General features: G+C 35.2%; 1 protein-coding gene across 5 annotated transcripts in view; it reads right to left on the bottom strand.

Annotated features, from left to right (window-relative positions):
• Positions 1-3,689: 3,689 nt before the first annotated feature.
• LOC134854625 (acetyl-coenzyme A synthetase, cytoplasmic-like) overlaps positions 3,690-17,618 on the bottom strand; it is a 30,068-nt gene continuing 16,139 nt past the window's right edge. Inside the window, exons 1-2 of one of the 5 annotated variants that reach the window (XM_063870960.1) lie at positions 8,404-10,122; positions 3,690-5,920 (exon numbers count right to left, since the gene is read on the bottom strand). In XM_063870960.1, coding sequence (XP_063727030.1) covers positions 3,876-5,918 — 2,043 coding nt within the window. In that variant the 5' untranslated portion in view covers positions 5,919-5,920; positions 8,404-10,122 and the 3' untranslated portion in view covers positions 3,690-3,875. Of the gene's footprint in view, positions 5,921-8,287; positions 8,296-8,315; positions 10,123-10,483; positions 12,206-17,618 lie in introns of those variants that run through there. The other 4 variants (XM_063870958.1, XM_063870961.1, XM_063870959.1 and 1 more) reach the window with 4 other exon arrangements.

Here is a 17,618-nt window from a genome sequence, read left to right as displayed (position 1 = left end):
TCCTACCCTCTTTTGCCAAGATCGCAATACGTTGGCGCGACTGCGGCGGTCACTATTCTGCTGTTTACTTTTCTTCTGTTTGAACACTAGAAAATAAATCTAATAATTCGTTGGCTCACAATTCGACCAATCAGAAATCGAGTTGAATAATTATGGTACAAATGGGACCAATTTTTCACTTTGGTACACATGAACGTTGGTATAAATGGGACTTCACCTTGCTTTTCGTCTAACTTCCTAAGCCCCATAAAAACTATAATCAAATGGACAGCTCACCGATAAAAACATGGTGTGAGGAAAAAAATGTTAGCAAACAGACCATTTCTAGCGTGATATTTATTTACAGTCGTAAAAATTGCGTGGACGCATAAGATATGCGATATTTGCATTTTTCAATTACGACTTGTTCAAAACCGAGCAGTCGACACCTTCCTATATGAGGCAAATAAAGCAAAAATTTTAAATCACAAAAAAAGTACACATCATGACAACAACAAAATCAAACAAAAACTTAAAACAAATAACATTTATCAACGACTTTCAGATTAACGAGATGAAAGACAAAGGGAACAAAACAAATTTACTATCTGCTAACATTTAACAATCACGGATTAAATTATTGATAAACTTTTAAAAAACTATTTTGTCAGCAAAATTAACGCATTTCAAAAAGACAAGGATTTTAGCCGTCATACCTAAATGCACAATTTTATACTGGAAGTACAACCGTTGCACTTCACATACACAAGCAAAAACATGACAGATGACGCTACTGAGAAAAACTGAATGAGTAAAACTTTGAGTCTACAAAATTTCTTAAGTGACGCACGCTAATTATGACGCATTAGCAGTATCAGTCCATTTGAAAGAAAAAAATTATCGACTAACATGCCTAAAGTTATAGAGCAATCTATGGAGCAGTAAGAACGTGAAAAAATTAATGTAAAAAAAGGATGTTTTTTTTTAATTTCAGATTTTTTGTAAAAAACATCCCCCACCCGCCATATTAAATACACAGTGATAAATTTAGCTCCTAGTAACAAATCAATCATGGCAAATAAGCTTCATTCAACCAATTTGGAACGATTTCTATGACGGATTAAATCTCCGCTTACCCGTTAATAGCGCGAAATATATCGCGAGTTAATTGTCCCAAATTGGCCAAAATGGCAATTTTTAAACCCCACAACTTTACAAAAACTGATCACAGATAAACTCTCTTTCCAAATTTCAGCTCAGGACAACAAAATTTTTTGAATTATATTTGAAAAATCCAGTCAAAAATGGCTAGTTAAAAAGTCGAATTTGTCTGAAGAAAAAAAAAACCATCCCGCTCACAAATATTTCGTAACTTTGGTTAGGAAAGTCGGAACAATAATAGTTTTTGTTTCCTTAGCATCGACTGTACTTGATAGCTGGTTATTAATAAAAAAAATACACATTTATTGCAACAATTTTCGCGTTGCAACAATATTTGCGACTTAATTTGGCAAAAAAAGATAGTTCATACTATAACATAAGGATGGCTTGCGTAAATATCTGCAGTAGTACCGTAAAAAGATAGTTAAATTTTTTTTATTTTTTTTTCTTTGCTACTTTCTAAAAGCCATCATATTTTTCACTAGATGTACAAGGACATTAAGATTAATTACCTCCCCTGGTACTGATGAAAAAATGAAGATTTTTCGAAACTTACTAGGTTATTAAAATCTAGAAAATTCATGGAAACTGCGATTTCTCAAAACAAAATAACCACAAACTGAGGGGTCAATTTTCGATAAAATTTTCAACACTTGTGTTAGCACTCAAAAAGAGACTGAGTGAGGTTTTGAACAAGATATTATACGATTTTTAATGGGAGGTTATGAGTATTGAAACTAACTTCTTATGCTACGCTTTTCTCTCAGTATTAAAATTTTTCTTTAAAAAAAGCCCTGGTCAGATTCGAACCTAGCGCCTTCGCTGTCTCAGGCGTAGTCATTACCTCTAGACCTATTGTGCAAGAAAATCTAGGAAACTTGAATGTATTTTACACCAATTTATCAAAAATTTTGACTGATTTTGTCAACCAAGTTGTTCACCTGCAAAAGTCTAAAATTCCGATTTGATAATTGCAAGCGTAATACAAAGGCGTTGTTTAGATTCGCACCACTTTCGAAACAAAATGTGTCGAAAAAAAAACAGCAACAAACTTGTCTGTAAAAAGTGACAAAATGCTTTTTCAAAAACCCCGATACTTCAAATGCGTACTCCAGCATATTACAAAAAAAGTACCATATAGCCATTTTCTAGCCTTGATAATTTATAAAATCTCAATTGACAAAATCAAAACATAATCAACTGACTGTTGCAAAAGAGTAATGAACGCAAAAAAAAAACAGAAAAAAAGGACTTGATTTTTTGAAAACTCTCAGCGTTCGAATTTTGAAAAAAAGACGGCCCAAAGATTCTTTGAACTTCTAAAATAATTTGTAAGTGACAATTTTTTATGAAACATACCCAATTTTAGAAAACTGAATCAATAAGTAAAAATATTATTTCACTGGGTAATCCGATAATTAAATTCCACGTTCGAAACTAGAATCGATCACGTTTTTCGTGCCCTTTACAATTTTGTTGTTCAATTGTAAAGTTTGCCTTCCTTTACACAATGGAAATGCACTAAAATTAGAAACAAAAATTACGAGTCAAACCGCGAAAAATTAATACTAAGTGTGAACAATTTTCCTGAAAAAAACCATCATATTTATATAAGAGTCTTCACTACGTTCATTACTCTTCACCAGGCGAAATGAAGAAAATTTTCCCTCCCTATTATTGTCATAAACATTAATGTTTAAAATAAAATTCATGTTATTTTGTTTTATATTTCAAATGAAAAAAAAACAAATACAATAAAAAATTTCAAAAAATATCCAACTTCTTGGAGCGCAATTACATGCACATAATTGGAATACATCGCAAAGTATTTCAATTATTTTAAAAACGCTCAACTTATTGGCAAAATACTTGCTGTGGCCGACAATACATCAGCGGGCAAACACAAGTCCGGTAATGACTTTTTCGTAACAGAAATTTTCGTTTATAAAAAAAGTCCAGAACTTATTCGAACCATGAACCTTTGTTTTCGCAGACATGCGCGTTACCTAACTCTACATGTGAGAAATAACTCCTTTATTTCGATTTTTTATTAACCGAGGTTCCAAATAATTCAAGTTATTTTGTTTATCTAGTTGTTAGCCTGAAAAATCTTGGCTCCGAAGTGTTGCTAGGCTCTTCTACCGATTCCAAGCCGCTGACTTTACGAGGTTTTTTCTGAAGCCAAAATATTTTGTAATTAGGTAATGGAACAACATGCCATTATTTTAAATGCTATTTGAACGAATTGACAAAAATAAAAACTCAAAATAACTGGTGGAGAACGGTAGAAGACCCATTAATTAAAAGTTTCATTTTTTGCTTAAAAACAACCCAAAAAATCTAATTTTCGCCGAAATCTTAGAATGAAAAAATTTGCTGCTTAAAGTCGGAAATGAAAAAAAAACTAGACAAATTTTTGCTGGATAGTTTACTGTTTGTATAAAATGAGTAAGTAATTTTCAGGAAAATGATCTGAATTTGAGCCTTATGACACTAACTATTTGCAAATAATGTCAAAAAACAAAGATGAAGAATATATTAAGGGAAAAGATATAGATACAATCTGTTTTACAACCAGTGCAAACACTGCAAAACATGAATTTCTCTGGCCTGAAGCACAACTACAAAATTTACAAATCAAACAATCTTGATCCAATTAAAAGTATTACAAAGACAAGGTGACAATTAGTTTTAATCCGATTTATTAGATATCGTTTGAATAATTTTGAATATTATCATTCGATCTTTTCGTCTGGACGACTCGAAATCAATTCGTCGACCACTTTCGGGTCAGCTAAGGTTGAAGTATCACCAATTTGATCTTCCTCTCTTGCCGCTATCTTTCGTAGCACACGTCGCATTATTTTCCCTGAGCGAGTTTTCGGCAGATTTGGTGCGTTTTGAATATAATCGGGCACGGCCATTGGACCTATGTGCAATCTAACTAGCCCGTGCAAACTTTTTTCCAGGTCTTTCGTGAAATTCGCGTCGTTTTTCAGCGTTATGAAGCAGTACATACATTCACCTTTCGTTTTATGTGGTTTCCCAATCACTGCAGCTTCTACAACATCTGGATGGTCCACGAGAGCGCTCTCAACTTCGGCAGTACTCAAAAGATGCCCACACATATTTATCATGTCATCTACTCTACCAACAATCCAATAATATCCGTCAGCATCACGTTTAGCTCGATCTCCAGTCATGTAGAATCCAGGGAAACGACCAAAGTACGTATTTTTGTATCGTTTATGATCACCGTACACGCTTCGAGCGATGCCAGGCCATGGTTTCTGGATAACCAAAAAGCCTTCGCCTTCTCCAATGACTTCATTACCATCTTCGTCCAGCAGAGCCGGCTCGATTCCAAAGAATGGGAACGTCGCAGATCCTGGTTTCATTGGAGTTACGAAAGGAATATTTGTAATAACATGTCCGCCTGTTTCAGTTTGCCAGTAGGTATCCGAAATTGGACATTTCGAATCACCGATCACCTTGTAGTACCATTGCCATGAATCAGGGTTGATAGGTTCTCCTACCGTGCCTAAGACTTTCAAACTAGACCTATCGTGCTTTTTCACGATCGCCTCGCCGAACTTCATTAACATTCGAATAGCTGTAGGAGCTGTATATATCTGATTGACTTTGTACTTCTCAACTATTGCCCACAAACGACCAGCATCCGGATACAGAGGAGTACCTTCAAAAAGCACGCTTGTAGCTCCATTAGCCATTGGACCATACGTAATGTACGAGTGCCCTGTTATCCAACCAATATCAGCCGTGCAGAAATAAATGTCTTTTGGGTTGTAGTTAAACGAATACTTGAAGGTAGTCGCTGCATAGACCATGTAACCTCCGACTGTGTGCATCATGCCTTTAGGTTTCCCAGTTGACCCACTGGTGTATAAAATGAACAGCGGGTCCTCCGCATCTACCCATTCGGGCTCGCAGTCCGGAGAAAGATCTGGATCGGCCATCAAATCATGCCACCATACGTCAATTTTGTCGTTCCACAACACTTTCAGATCTGTACACGACCGCTTAGGACACTGATGGTCTATTGTTGAACCACTGGGTGACGTAACATGTCGAAATACTATGACCTTATCAACAGCTTGATTCTTTTCCTCGCACAATTTAACAGCTCCATCGCTGATTTTCTTGAGCGCAATCAATTTATCACCTCTGTAGAACCCATCAGCCGTGATCAGTATTTTAGCCTGGCAATCACAAATTCGTCCAGCTAGACTTTCAGCTGAAAACCCAGCAAAAACTATTGAATGAACAGCTCCTATTCTGGCACAAGCGAGCATAGCAACTGGCAGCTCAATCACCATTGGCATGTATATGGCTACACGGTCGCCTTTGGAAACGCCCAGACCTTTCAAGACATTGGAAAACAGTTTGACCTCTTTGAGAAGCTCTTGATATGTTATTTTTCTGTCGTCTCCTATATCATTTCCTTCCCAGAAGAAAGCCATTTTTGAGCCATCGCCGCGCTCGCATATTCTATCTAAGACATTGTAGCAAATATTTGTGGTTGCCCCGGGCCAAAATTTCACAGTAGTAGCCACTGTCTCATTGGAAAAGATAGGCGATAAATACTTGTTTTCCGGTATAGATTTCCAGAAGAAACTCTCTTGTGCAATTTTACTCCAAAATTTGTCTGGATGTGAGATGCTTTCAGCGTAAGTAGATTTGTATTCATCAAAATTCGTACAATGTGACTTATCGCCATCCCCAACACAAGGAGGTTTAATCAACACCTGGTTCTGCATACCTGAAAAATAAATCAATTGCACGTTGCGTTGAGAAATGGTGACTTCCGTGAGTGTGCATAAGCCAGCCGAAGTTATCCGAAAATGAGACAAGTATATAAGTCAGCCGAATCTTATACCATTTGCTGTCGAAAGATGCATGATGGTTGCACAATTTTTGTTGTAATTTCTTGGTAACTTTGGCAACTTTATTGGATAGCTGGTTTAAACTTCGACTGATTTGAATGCAACAGTCGTTAGCATAGTTACAAGCATTTAAATAACTAATTTCAAATTATTATCCGGCCTTAGCTTTACATTAATTGTGCAACAAACTTAAAAAATCAGGACACCAAGCTAATTAAAATAAACACAGAGACGAAGCGAAAGTTCGCATCACTCTTGATACAATGCAAGTGTAGCATTGCATGCTAGCGAATAATTAATGAGACGAAAAACTAAATCAGTTAAAAAATAGACTTTCTTTAAGAAAATAAAGAATTCAAATTTCAAAAAAAACTCGACAACCACAGTTACCAGCATTTAATAAGCTTTTAGTATTTACCAAGCTGCAAAAAAACCAACTATACGAGATAAGATGGCCATTGAGCTATAAAAAATGCCTTGCAAAATTGTTGTTCTTTCAGCACTTAAGCAATACAAATTTGAAATTTTACACCACAAAATACCAAAATTATTACTAAGAACAAAAATCAATTTGTTTCCTTCAAGCGAATTACATTAAGCTGACTAACCCGATAAAAAAATTAACACTTCAATTGCAGAATGATAATTAATATTATTGAGCAAGTGTAAGTCACACAACTTTTCTGGGATTTATACTTATTTACAAAATAATTAAATTAATGGTTCGAATTTCAACAACAAATAAACTTAAACTGTTTGTTGTTTTTCCAAAGGTTGCAATAGAAGGATCTTAACGAAAAATAGATAGAAAATATTCCTCAAATTTAAATTTCATAGTCTTGTAAGTTAGGCTGCAGCTGTTTATGTTTGAATTTGCATTTTGAATTTGGTTCCAAATAAGAACTGATGTTCTGAAAAAAAAAAACTATTTTCGTTATAATGGCTGCTGAATCTTGCTTTAGAGTGTAGATTTTTAGTTCTTTTGTTCTCGTCAATTATGTTGTTCACGTACTTGATTTTTGTGTATGCCGGTAGTAGTGTATGTTTGATTTTCCATAGATGGCAAACGATTTTCCAATGGAGAAACAAGGAAACCGGAAGTAAAATAAGCCAAAAATCAGGGCTAGTAAAATTAAGCATTATAGAGGTAATCAGCAGGTCAAAAGTATCATAGTAACCGAGATTACAGTCAGGAGACCCGTCATCACATTCCAGCCAAAATCCTTAGAATTTTTTTGAATATGGAAGTGATATTGATAAAAAGGAGATGTAAAGCAAGTCAACAAAACTACAGCAACAATGAAAGAAACTTCGTTACCTCAAAAACAAAATTGCAAATTTAATTTAAAACAGCAAGCTCAATTTTTAGCGATATGCCAGAAAAGTTGGTTACAGTAAAAGAAAAGTCTAGCTAAGAAATTTGCCAGAAGAAAAGTTGGTTTCGGGAAGTTAGTTTAAGCGGCCCTAAGCTCGCAAGTATACAGAAAATAAGAAAAGCCGGGAGGCCGGTCAACAACTAGACCACCGTTATTTCATACTTGTCACAAAGTAAACAAAAAATACTCAAGTTTGATTGGTAGAAAATATGAACCCGAAAAAAACCTGAAAAGAGAAATAACAAATCAATACCTAGTATGTCGACAATTAGTAAGGTTAGTAAACTGAAATAGTCACCACGCCCACCTAAACAACGACGGCCATTTAGGGAGTAGCAATTAATTTGCATTTTGCTAACTTTGAAAATGTTCAAAAGTTAGTCCAATAATATTTAAAAAATCTAGTGTGCGTATTGTTCTGCTCAGAAACTTTTAAAGGTTGCGTAGATTTTAAAAAGATTCTTTAAACTTTCTTGAAGGTTGTTCACTTCACTATCTTCGGCTCGAGCATATGGGAGAGAGGTAGCTCAGAGGGTCAGAAATTATCATCGTAACCGAAGTTACTTCACTAGTCCTTGATCATATCGCCCAATCATAAGACCATTTGAATGCCATAAATTAGGAAAAAGCAAAATTGAGCGTGAATTAAAAAAAAAATTCAGATGGTTGGTAATCCAGCCAATCAGAATGAGAAAACTAACATTTGCACAGAAAGAACCAGAGTTGAAAAATTGACCTGATATGAGATACTTTTACTAAGCTGCACTTTCGTTCCCTTGGCTCTACAAAAAAAATTTGCAATTTTTCGTGACGCAGTCAGCTTTCGCTTTCTGTATTGAGATGAAGATTCTCTTCTTGAGAAATTACCTGCCGTAGATTTCTCACTAAAAATTACCTGCCGTAGATTTCCCACTAGAATACTTAGAAGAAAAACTGAAAGCTAGGGCCGGCGGCATCCTGAACTTCAAAAGCTATTGCCCTACCAGCAGCCTATAGTAGCTGGCCAACCAACAGCCCATGGGACAAGCGTCAAACAATCTGGTCGCTTCGATCTGTCATGTGGAGCTAACAAAGCTCTAAAACAAGGAATGTGGGTGAAGTAAAACTTCGCATTATAAGGGCCTTCAAGTTTTTTTTGGCAAGAACCTCAGTGCAATTTTCAGTCAAGATAGGCTAAAACATCCTATTACGGTTACAGCTTTTCCCCTAACGAATCTAAAAATTTACCATATCTTTGAATCTAGGCGGAGTCCAATCGCTAATAAATGCTGTAAATTTTTTTCTTAGATTTTTACAAAGGCCGACATTCGACCATTGCGATAGGAACATATTCTGGCACGCATTGACCGTTTTTAATCAGTTGGTTCTAGTTTCTCAATCATTCAATAAAATTCGGTATCAAAAAAAAGCTCTCCAATTTTTTTGCACTTCGACTTTCGGAGTTACTTAACAATTTGCTGAGTCAAACCAAAGTTTATTTGCAACGCTCCTCGCGCTCAGAATCAAAAACAACGCTTAAGGTAGCTTTCGCTCTTACTGATGAGGCTTTAAAAAACGGGTAAGGAAAGGAGGTTAGCGGAAGAAACATCCAGGCCACTTTTGCTTTCCGAAATAACGACTAACAAAAATTGGTTATCTTTCATTTTTACATAGATAACTTTAAATATTGAGTCTGTTGAAATTTGATCGTATCGTCTAAAATTTACTCTTCAAAGAACAAGGGATTTTCCGCAAAAAAGGAGTTTTAGCATGCTTATGCAATTTTTAGAAGGTAATCTCATAATGGGCATCCAGCTTTTTGAAATTTTTCCCAAATTTTCCGCAGTTCAGCTATTTTATATTTAGCAGTTCTTTGCCAAAAGATTCGCCAATAGTGGAGCCTAAGATTAACAATTCTTCCTTGGATTTGAGTTTTATTTTTAGACGTACATTTAGAAATTGACCTATAATCGTAATATACTGCGTATTTGTGGTCGGTTCTGGAAAACATGGCTCAAGTTTTTCTGTGCTTAGGCTAAAAACATAGTTTTTTTTCGTTTTCGGTATGATTTCCAGGTCTTGGAGCACCATCTTGTAGTCGTCGGCTAGATTTTCATCATCTAAATACAAAATGTTTATTAAGGGTTGAAGCTTTTTTACTTGCGCCTGTATTGCTTTGCTAATTAGGGGTGGAGCCTCGGGGTCACCTTATTGTGTTCGTCCTCCGACATGATGGTGGATTTTATCGAGAAAAGTAACAAGATTTACTGTAGGCGCAAAGCGTGTATTTGTACAACTAACTCAGGATGGTTCGAAAACACGTGAACAACTTAGTTTCTCTATTAAGCGAATGAAAGGAATTGCTTAAAACTAATAGGAGAGAGTGTTTCGTACGGAAAATCAGAGAGGAAAGGATTAAGGCTGAATTTATCTAATTCAATTAATGATAGCCGGGAACCTTACCAACAATTAGACCACCTTTAATTTGGTTTCAATTAAAAATTGACTCGTCGCTTTGAAAAATAACAACAATAAATTACTCTGTTAACCAAGAGAAGATCATGTGGTATGCAAATCAAAGATGCTTTATGGGAAAAGCGGCAACCCGGAACTTGTACAATTCAAACCATTCTAATAGTTCTCATTCTCATTCTCTCATTATCTCCCTCTCTCTCCCTGATAGCAGATAATATTTCTTCATGGGGTTTGCTGTCCGCCATATGGGCGCAGGACAGTATCTCGACGGGATCTCAAGCTAGTATTTTAGTATTTACCAAGCTGCAAAAAAACCAACTATACGAGATAAGATGGCCATTGAGCTATAAAAAATGCCTTGCAAAATTGTTGTTCTTTCAGCACTTAAGCAATACAAATTTGAAATTTTACACCACAAAATACCAAAATTATTACTAAGAACAAAAATCAATTTGTTTCCTTCAAGCGAATTACATTAAGCTGACTAACCCGATAAAAAAATTAACACTTCAATTGCAGAATGATAATTAATATTATTGAGCAAGTGTAAGTCACACAACTTTTCTGAGATTTATACTTATTTACAAAATAATTAAATTAATGGTTCGAATTTCAACAACAAATAAACTTAAACTGTTTGTTGTTTTTCCAAAGGTTGCAATAGAAGGATCTTAACGAAAAATAGATAGAAAATATTCCTCAAATTTAAATTTCATAGTCTTGTAAGTTAGGCTGCAGCTGTTTATGTTTGAATTTGCATTTTGAATTTGGTTCCAAATAAGAACTGATGTTCTGAAAAAAAAACTATTTTCGTTATAATGGCTGCTGAATCTTGCTTTAGAGTGTAGATTTTTAGTTCTTTTGTTCTCGTCAATTATGTTGTTCACGTACTTGATTTTTGTGTATGCCGGTAGTAGTGTATGTTTGATTTTCCATAGATGGCAAACGATTTTCCAATGGAGAAACAAGGAAACCGGAAGTAAAATAAGCCAAAAATCAGGGCTAGTAAAATTAAGCATTATAGAGGTAATCAGCAGGTCAAAAGTATCATAGTAACCGAGATTACAGTCAGGAGACCCGTCATCACATTCCAGCCAAAATCCTTAGAATTTTTTTGAATATGGAAGTGATATTGATAAAAAGGAGATGTAAAGCAAGTCAACAAAACTACAGCAACAATGAAAGAAACTTCGTTACCTCAAAAACAAAATTGCAAATTTAATTTAAAACAGCAAGCTCAATTTTTAGCGATATGCCAGAAAAGTTGGTTACAGTAAAAGAAAAGTCTAGCTAAGAAATTTGCCAGAAGAAAAGTTGGTTTCGGGAAGTTAGTTTAAGCGGCCCTAAGCTCGCAAGTATACAGAAAATAAGAAAAGCCGGGAGGCCGGTCAACAACTAGACCACCGTTATTTCATACTTGTCACAAAGTAAACAAAAAATACTCAAGTTTGATTGGTAGAAAATATGAACCCGAAAAAAACCTGAAAAGAGAAATAACAAATCAATACCTAGTATGTCGACAATTAGTAAGGTTAGTAAACTGAAATAGTCACCACGCCCACCTAAACAACGACGGCCATTTAGGGAGTAGCAATTAATTTGCATTTTGCTAACTTTGAAAATGTTCAAAAGTTAGTCCAATAATATTTAAAAAATCTAGTGTGCGTATTGTTCTGCTCAGAAACTTTTAAAGGTTGCGTAGATTTTAAAAAGATTCTTTAAACTTTCTTGAAGGTTGTTCACTTCACTATCTTCGGCTCGAGCATATGGGAGAGAGGTAGCTCAGAGGGTCAGAAATTATCATCGTAACCGAAGTTACTTCACTAGTCCTTGATCATATCGCCCAATCATAAGACCATTTGAATGCCATAAATTAGGAAAAAGCAAAATTGAGCGTGAATTAAAAAAAAAATTCAGATGGTTGGTAATCCAGCCAATCAGAATGAGAAAACTAACATTTGCACAGAAAGAACCAGAGTTGAAAAATTGACCTGATATGAGATACTTTTACTAAGCTGCACTTTCGTTCCCTTGGCTCTACAAAAAAAATTTGCAATTTTTCGTGACGCAGTCAGCTTTCGCTTTCTGTATTGAGATGAAGATTCTCTTCTTGAGAAATTACCTGCCGTAGATTTCTCACTAAAAATTACCTGCCGTAGATTTCCCACTAGAATACTTAGAAGAAAAACTGAAAGCTAGGGCCGGCGGCATCCTGAACTTCAAAAGCTATTGCCCTACCAGCAGCCTATAGTAGCTGGCCAACCAACAGCCCATGGGACAAGCGTCAAACAATCTGGTCGCTTCGATCTGTCATGTGGAGCTAACAAAGCTCTAAAACAAGGAATGTGGGTGAAGTAAAACTTCGCATTATAAGGGCCTTCAAGTTTTTTTTGGCAAGAACCTCAGTGCAATTTTCAGTCAAGATAGGCTAAAACATCCTATTACGGTTACAGCTTTTCCCCTAACGAATCTAAAAATTTACCATATCTTTGAATCTAGGCGGAGTCCAATCGCTAATAAATGCTGTAAATTTTTTTCTTAGATTTTTACAAAGGCCGACATTCGACCATTGCGATAGGAACATATTCTGGCACGCATTGACCGTTTTTAATCAGTTGGTTCTAGTTTCTCAATCATTCAATAAAATTCGGTATCAAAAAAAAGCTCTCCAATTTTTTTGCACTTCGACTTTCGGAGTTACTTAACAATTTGCTGAGTCAAACCAAAGTTTATTTGCAACGCTCCTCGCGCTCAGAATCAAAAACAACGCTTAAGGTAGCTTTCGCTCTTACTGATGAGGCTTTAAAAAACGGGTAAGGAAAGGAGGTTAGCGGAAGAAACATCCAGGCCACTTTTGCTTTCCGAAATAACGACTAACAAAAATTGGTTATCTTTCATTTTTACATAGATAACTTTAAATATTGAGTCTGTTGAAATTTGATCGTATCGTCTAAAATTTACTCTTCAAAGAACAAGGGATTTTCCGCAAAAAAGGAGTTTTAGCATGCTTATGCAATTTTTAGAAGGTAATCTCATAATGGGCATCCAGCTTTTTGAAATTTTTCCCAAATTTTCCGCAGTTCAGCTATTTTATATTTAGCAGTTCTTTGCCAAAAGATTCGCCAATAGTGGAGCCTAAGATTAACAATTCTTCCTTGGATTTGAGTTTTATTTTTAGACGTACATTTAGAAATTGACCTATAATCGTAATATACTGCGTATTTGTGGTCGGTTCTGGAAAACATGGCTCAAGTTTTTCTGTGCTTAGGCTAAAAACATAGTTTTTTTTTCGTTTTCGGTATGATTTCCAGGTCTTGGAGCACCATCTTGTAGTCGTCGGCTAGATTTTCATCATCTAAATACAAAATGTTTATTAAGGGTTGAAGCTTTTTTACTTGCGCCTGTATTGCTTTGCTAATTAGGGGTGGAGCCTCGGGGTCACCTTATTGTGTTCGTCCTCCGACATGATGGTGGATTTTATCGAGAAAAGTAACAAGATTTACTGTAGGCGCAAAGCGTGTATTTGTACAACTAACTCAGGATGGTTCGAAAACACGTCAACAACTTAGTTTCTCTATTAAGCGAATGAAAGGAATTGCTTAAAACTAATAGGAGAGAGTGTTTCGTACGGAAAATCAGACAGGAAAGGATTAAGGCTGAATTTATCTAATTCAATTAATGATAGCCGGGAACCTTACCAACAATTAGACCACCTTTAATTTGGTTTCAATTAAAAATTGACTCGTCGCTTTGAAAAATAACAACAATAAATTACTCTGTTAACCAAGAGAAGATCATGTGGTATGCAAATCAAAGATGCTTTATGGGAAAAGCGGCAACCCGGAACTTGTACAATTCAAACCATTCTAATAGTTCTCATTCTCATTCTCTCATTATCTCCCTCTCTCTCCCTGATAGCAGATAATATTTCTTCATGGGGTTTGCTGTCCGCCATATGGGCGCAGGACAGTATCTCGACGGGATCTCAAGCTAAATGTTCTTGAAGCCGAAATGAAAACAAAATTCTGTTTCCAAACTACACTGAAAACCATCCTTATAAGGTAAGTTTATAAACATCATGTAAGACGGAAACTAACTTCGATATTCGCATCCAGGAGTTTTTTAGATTGCAATTTTCCATTGCTAAATCAACTAGTTTTTCGAGATGCAACATCATACGATAGGAAAACACAATTTTCAGTGTTGTTTGTTTTTGAAATTCTCAACCCTCATTGAAAATAAAATCAACTTTTTCATTTATTAAAAAGACACTAAATTTCATCTTTTATGAGCTTGCTTAATACTCAAATTTTTCATTGTTTCTTTTGAGCGTACCATTGTCTAACTAAAAATTTTTGTATCAGGAATGCCTGTTAGACGCAACTAGACTACCAAAAGATAACACACTACCCTAAAAACAAAACAGTACACAATGCCCTAAAAAACAGGAGACAATTCGCATGCTTAAAATTAGTACAAAACATATTATTGAAAAAAGAAATAATATATCAAACTTAAAAAAAAACGAAAACTCAACAAACCAGACCAACTACAAAAATCAATAGCCCTAATTACAAAGCTAGCGACTCAATTTTAGATCCGCCCCTGCTTGCGATATTGATACAAACTCCCAATGGCTCAAAAGGCTATTTTCAAGGAAAAACTCCCGCCAGATTGTATAGAATAATACAATGCTCGTACGACAGGCAGTTAAAATGAGCCAAAAACAGTAATGATCGACTACAACTGATTCAGCACTTAAACACAAACAATAAAAAAAAGAACACTTTATTTGCATATCGAAATTAATTTCAATACACAAGTGTATGTCAAATCTTTTCTATCAATTCATAAAAATATTATAACATCATTAGATACGCATAGTTACAATAAACAAAACAAAAACTATTACAATTATCGATGATTACTTTTCACCTGATAGCTTCAAGGTGGTTTATATAAAAATGTTATTATATAAACTTGAAGCTTTTCCATGAAACTTTACCATGAGTTGCCACAGAGGGCTCTAAATAACAATAAATAATAATTCTTGAATTTTATCTTTGCTTTTCTGTATGTTAGTATGTCTTTAAAGTTGACTTTATCATCTGTTAGTTTGTTCCAGATTATGACGGACTTTTTAAAGAAGGGATTTTCTATGTATTGCCCATTGTATCTGTCGCCGAAAAATAATTTTTTGTTTCTTGTATTAATATCTATTTGGTGGTTATCAAACTCAAAGTTATTATAGGCTGGCAATAATTGATGTTGTATTTTCCAAAAATGACACAATATTTTATAGTCCAGAACCATTGTTACTGACAATATATTGTGTTTTATCTTCAAGTCTGAAGATGAGTCGTATTTTGCACGATCCTAGCAAGTTTTTACTGCCCAGCTTAACTGATTTTCTAGAGATATCATTAAGTTAGCGGATATTCCACTTAAAAGAATTGCTGGGTAATGCAAATAACTAATTACCAGTGCATTCATTATCAAGAGTCTTGTTTTTACTGGCAATGGCTTTTCGATTGATTGAAGTGTTTATATACCGCATGCCATTTTCCTAGGATTTTTTCAAATTTCATCTTGGAATGTTAACAACTGATCTAAACCTACTCCTGGGTATTTAACATTGGTTTCTTCCTCAATTGTTTTATCATCTAGAGTTATAGTATACTTTTCATCTTTTTTCCTTGAATGTGTTTTTGCTGAAAATGATGCATTCTGTTTTTTTTTTTGCATTTAACTGAAGTGAATGATCGAAAAAATTATTTGACAGCAGACTGCAATTGGCTTTGATTGCTTTAAGAGCTTTTTGTGGACCGTTCTTTTCACAGAGTAGTAATGTATCATCCGCATATTGAACTATTTCACATGTTTTGTCAATTTGTTTGTTGAGATCGTTAATTCAGAGGTTGAATATTAGAAGGTCAAGGACAATGCCCTGTGGGACAGCCTGCTCAAATGCAACCCAATCGGATTCAGTGTTGTTTACAATTGTTTTCTGGCTTCGGTTGGTGATAAGGGAAGGGAATTGATCATTTCTATATCTTCTTCGGAAAAGTTTAACCCTTTTTGTTTCTGTTTAAGATAAGTATGATCAAAAGAATCAAATGCTTTAGAGAGATCCAGTAAGGAACATGCTACAGTTTTGTTGTCTATTGTTTTTCTGAATGCTTCAGTGCAATAAAGAATAGCGTCGATTGCTGAATATGATTTTCTGAAACCAAATTGGGTATTACTTAGTAATTTTTGGGATATCAGATATTCGTTGATTTGTTTATAAAACAATTTTCAAAAACTTTTGAGAAAGCCACAGTTATAGAGATAGGCCTATAATTTTCTGGTTTGTCTGGATCCTCTTTTTTTTTATGTTAGTGACGATTGCTTTTTTGAGCTTGCAAGGATATAACTTGTTTTTCAAAAACTCAGTGTATAGAAAAGTCAGATGTGTGTATATTTCATTGCTGCCATCCTTCAATGCCCAGGCTAAAATTTTGGATGGATCTGGTGCATTTCGACAATTTAATCTATGTATTTCTTTTTTACATTCAGCTGATTTGATGAATCGGAATGAAAATTTATTATTATTTTGAATGTTGCATGTACAATTCGGTGGACTTTGCCTGATTTTCGAGTTTTTCTCATAAAAGCATCCAAGAGTTGAATAAAAATTAGAGTTTCTGTTTTTTTCCCAGAAACAAAAAACAGCTGAGGTTTTTGCATATAAGCCTTTGCGTTTGCATCAATTGTCACAAAAACCGTTTTTACAAAGACTTTTTACAATTCTCCAAACAAAAACATTAACTTTTTTAAAAAGAAAACTGCAACATCTTTGGTCATTTCAGCAGAACAACAATTTTTTTAGCCACCGTTTGACAAAAAAAGACTCAAAAGAATGCTCAATCCACTTTTTTATGCAGCAAAAACGACAGCAAACCTATCATCCTGTCCAGATCGATAAACTCATCATCGTTATTGTTTATTAAATTGAACAAACATATTTATATAAATTGGTTGGTCAGTTGAATTTGATACGGCGGCATGCCGAATTAAGCCGATGAGCAAGACTCAGACGCTAATTTATGTTTCTGAACATAAATTATGTTTCTGAACATCAAACCCACATAAAGACTACGTTTATCAATCCGTTCGGATTCAGTATAGTCACGCTCATGGCGCAGCCAGCAGGATACTCAAAAAACCCGCTGAATATCAACCCATTCTGGGAGAAAGCCTCAGCCGAACCACCACTGGAATAGTCGAAGTGGGCAGCAATTTTTGAGATGGCAGTATTTGCCAAAGACGGGATTAAAGTAAGAAATTTTCAAAGAAATAAACCCCCGCTCCTCGAGCCCACCGAACGGATTTACGAGGTCGAAATCACTGGAGAGACAAAGCTCAAAAGAAAAATCGGGAGGTTCGCAACCAGGAAAAGAGAGTCGGTTGGGAGACGTAGTGAAAGCCCGCGAAAAGGGAGTTCTATGTAATTCGTTCCGTTCCGATGGGATGAAGCAGATGCAAAAGTGAGAAATTACTTTTTTCTTTGTCTGGGAGCTTAGGGACAAAGTCAAATACAGCAAAAACTCCCAGACTTAGTCCTACTCACGGTAACAACAAGAGAGCTACTTACGACTCTAGAAGACATATTCGTAACAACCAGAATTGTCGCGTTCGAAAGATACAATTTTATTTGCAGAAAACAAAAGAAAACAGTGAGTCTGGAACAAGTTCACGCTGA

Source organism: Symsagittifera roscoffensis, chromosome 9 (genome assembly GCF_963678635.1).
Source record: "Symsagittifera roscoffensis chromosome 9, txSymRosc1.1, whole genome shotgun sequence".
Taxonomy (NCBI): Eukaryota; Metazoa; Xenacoelomorpha; order Acoela; family Convolutidae; genus Symsagittifera; species Symsagittifera roscoffensis.
The sequence above is the reverse complement of the archived record's forward strand: the minus strand, read 5'-3'. Positions and strand labels throughout refer to the sequence as shown.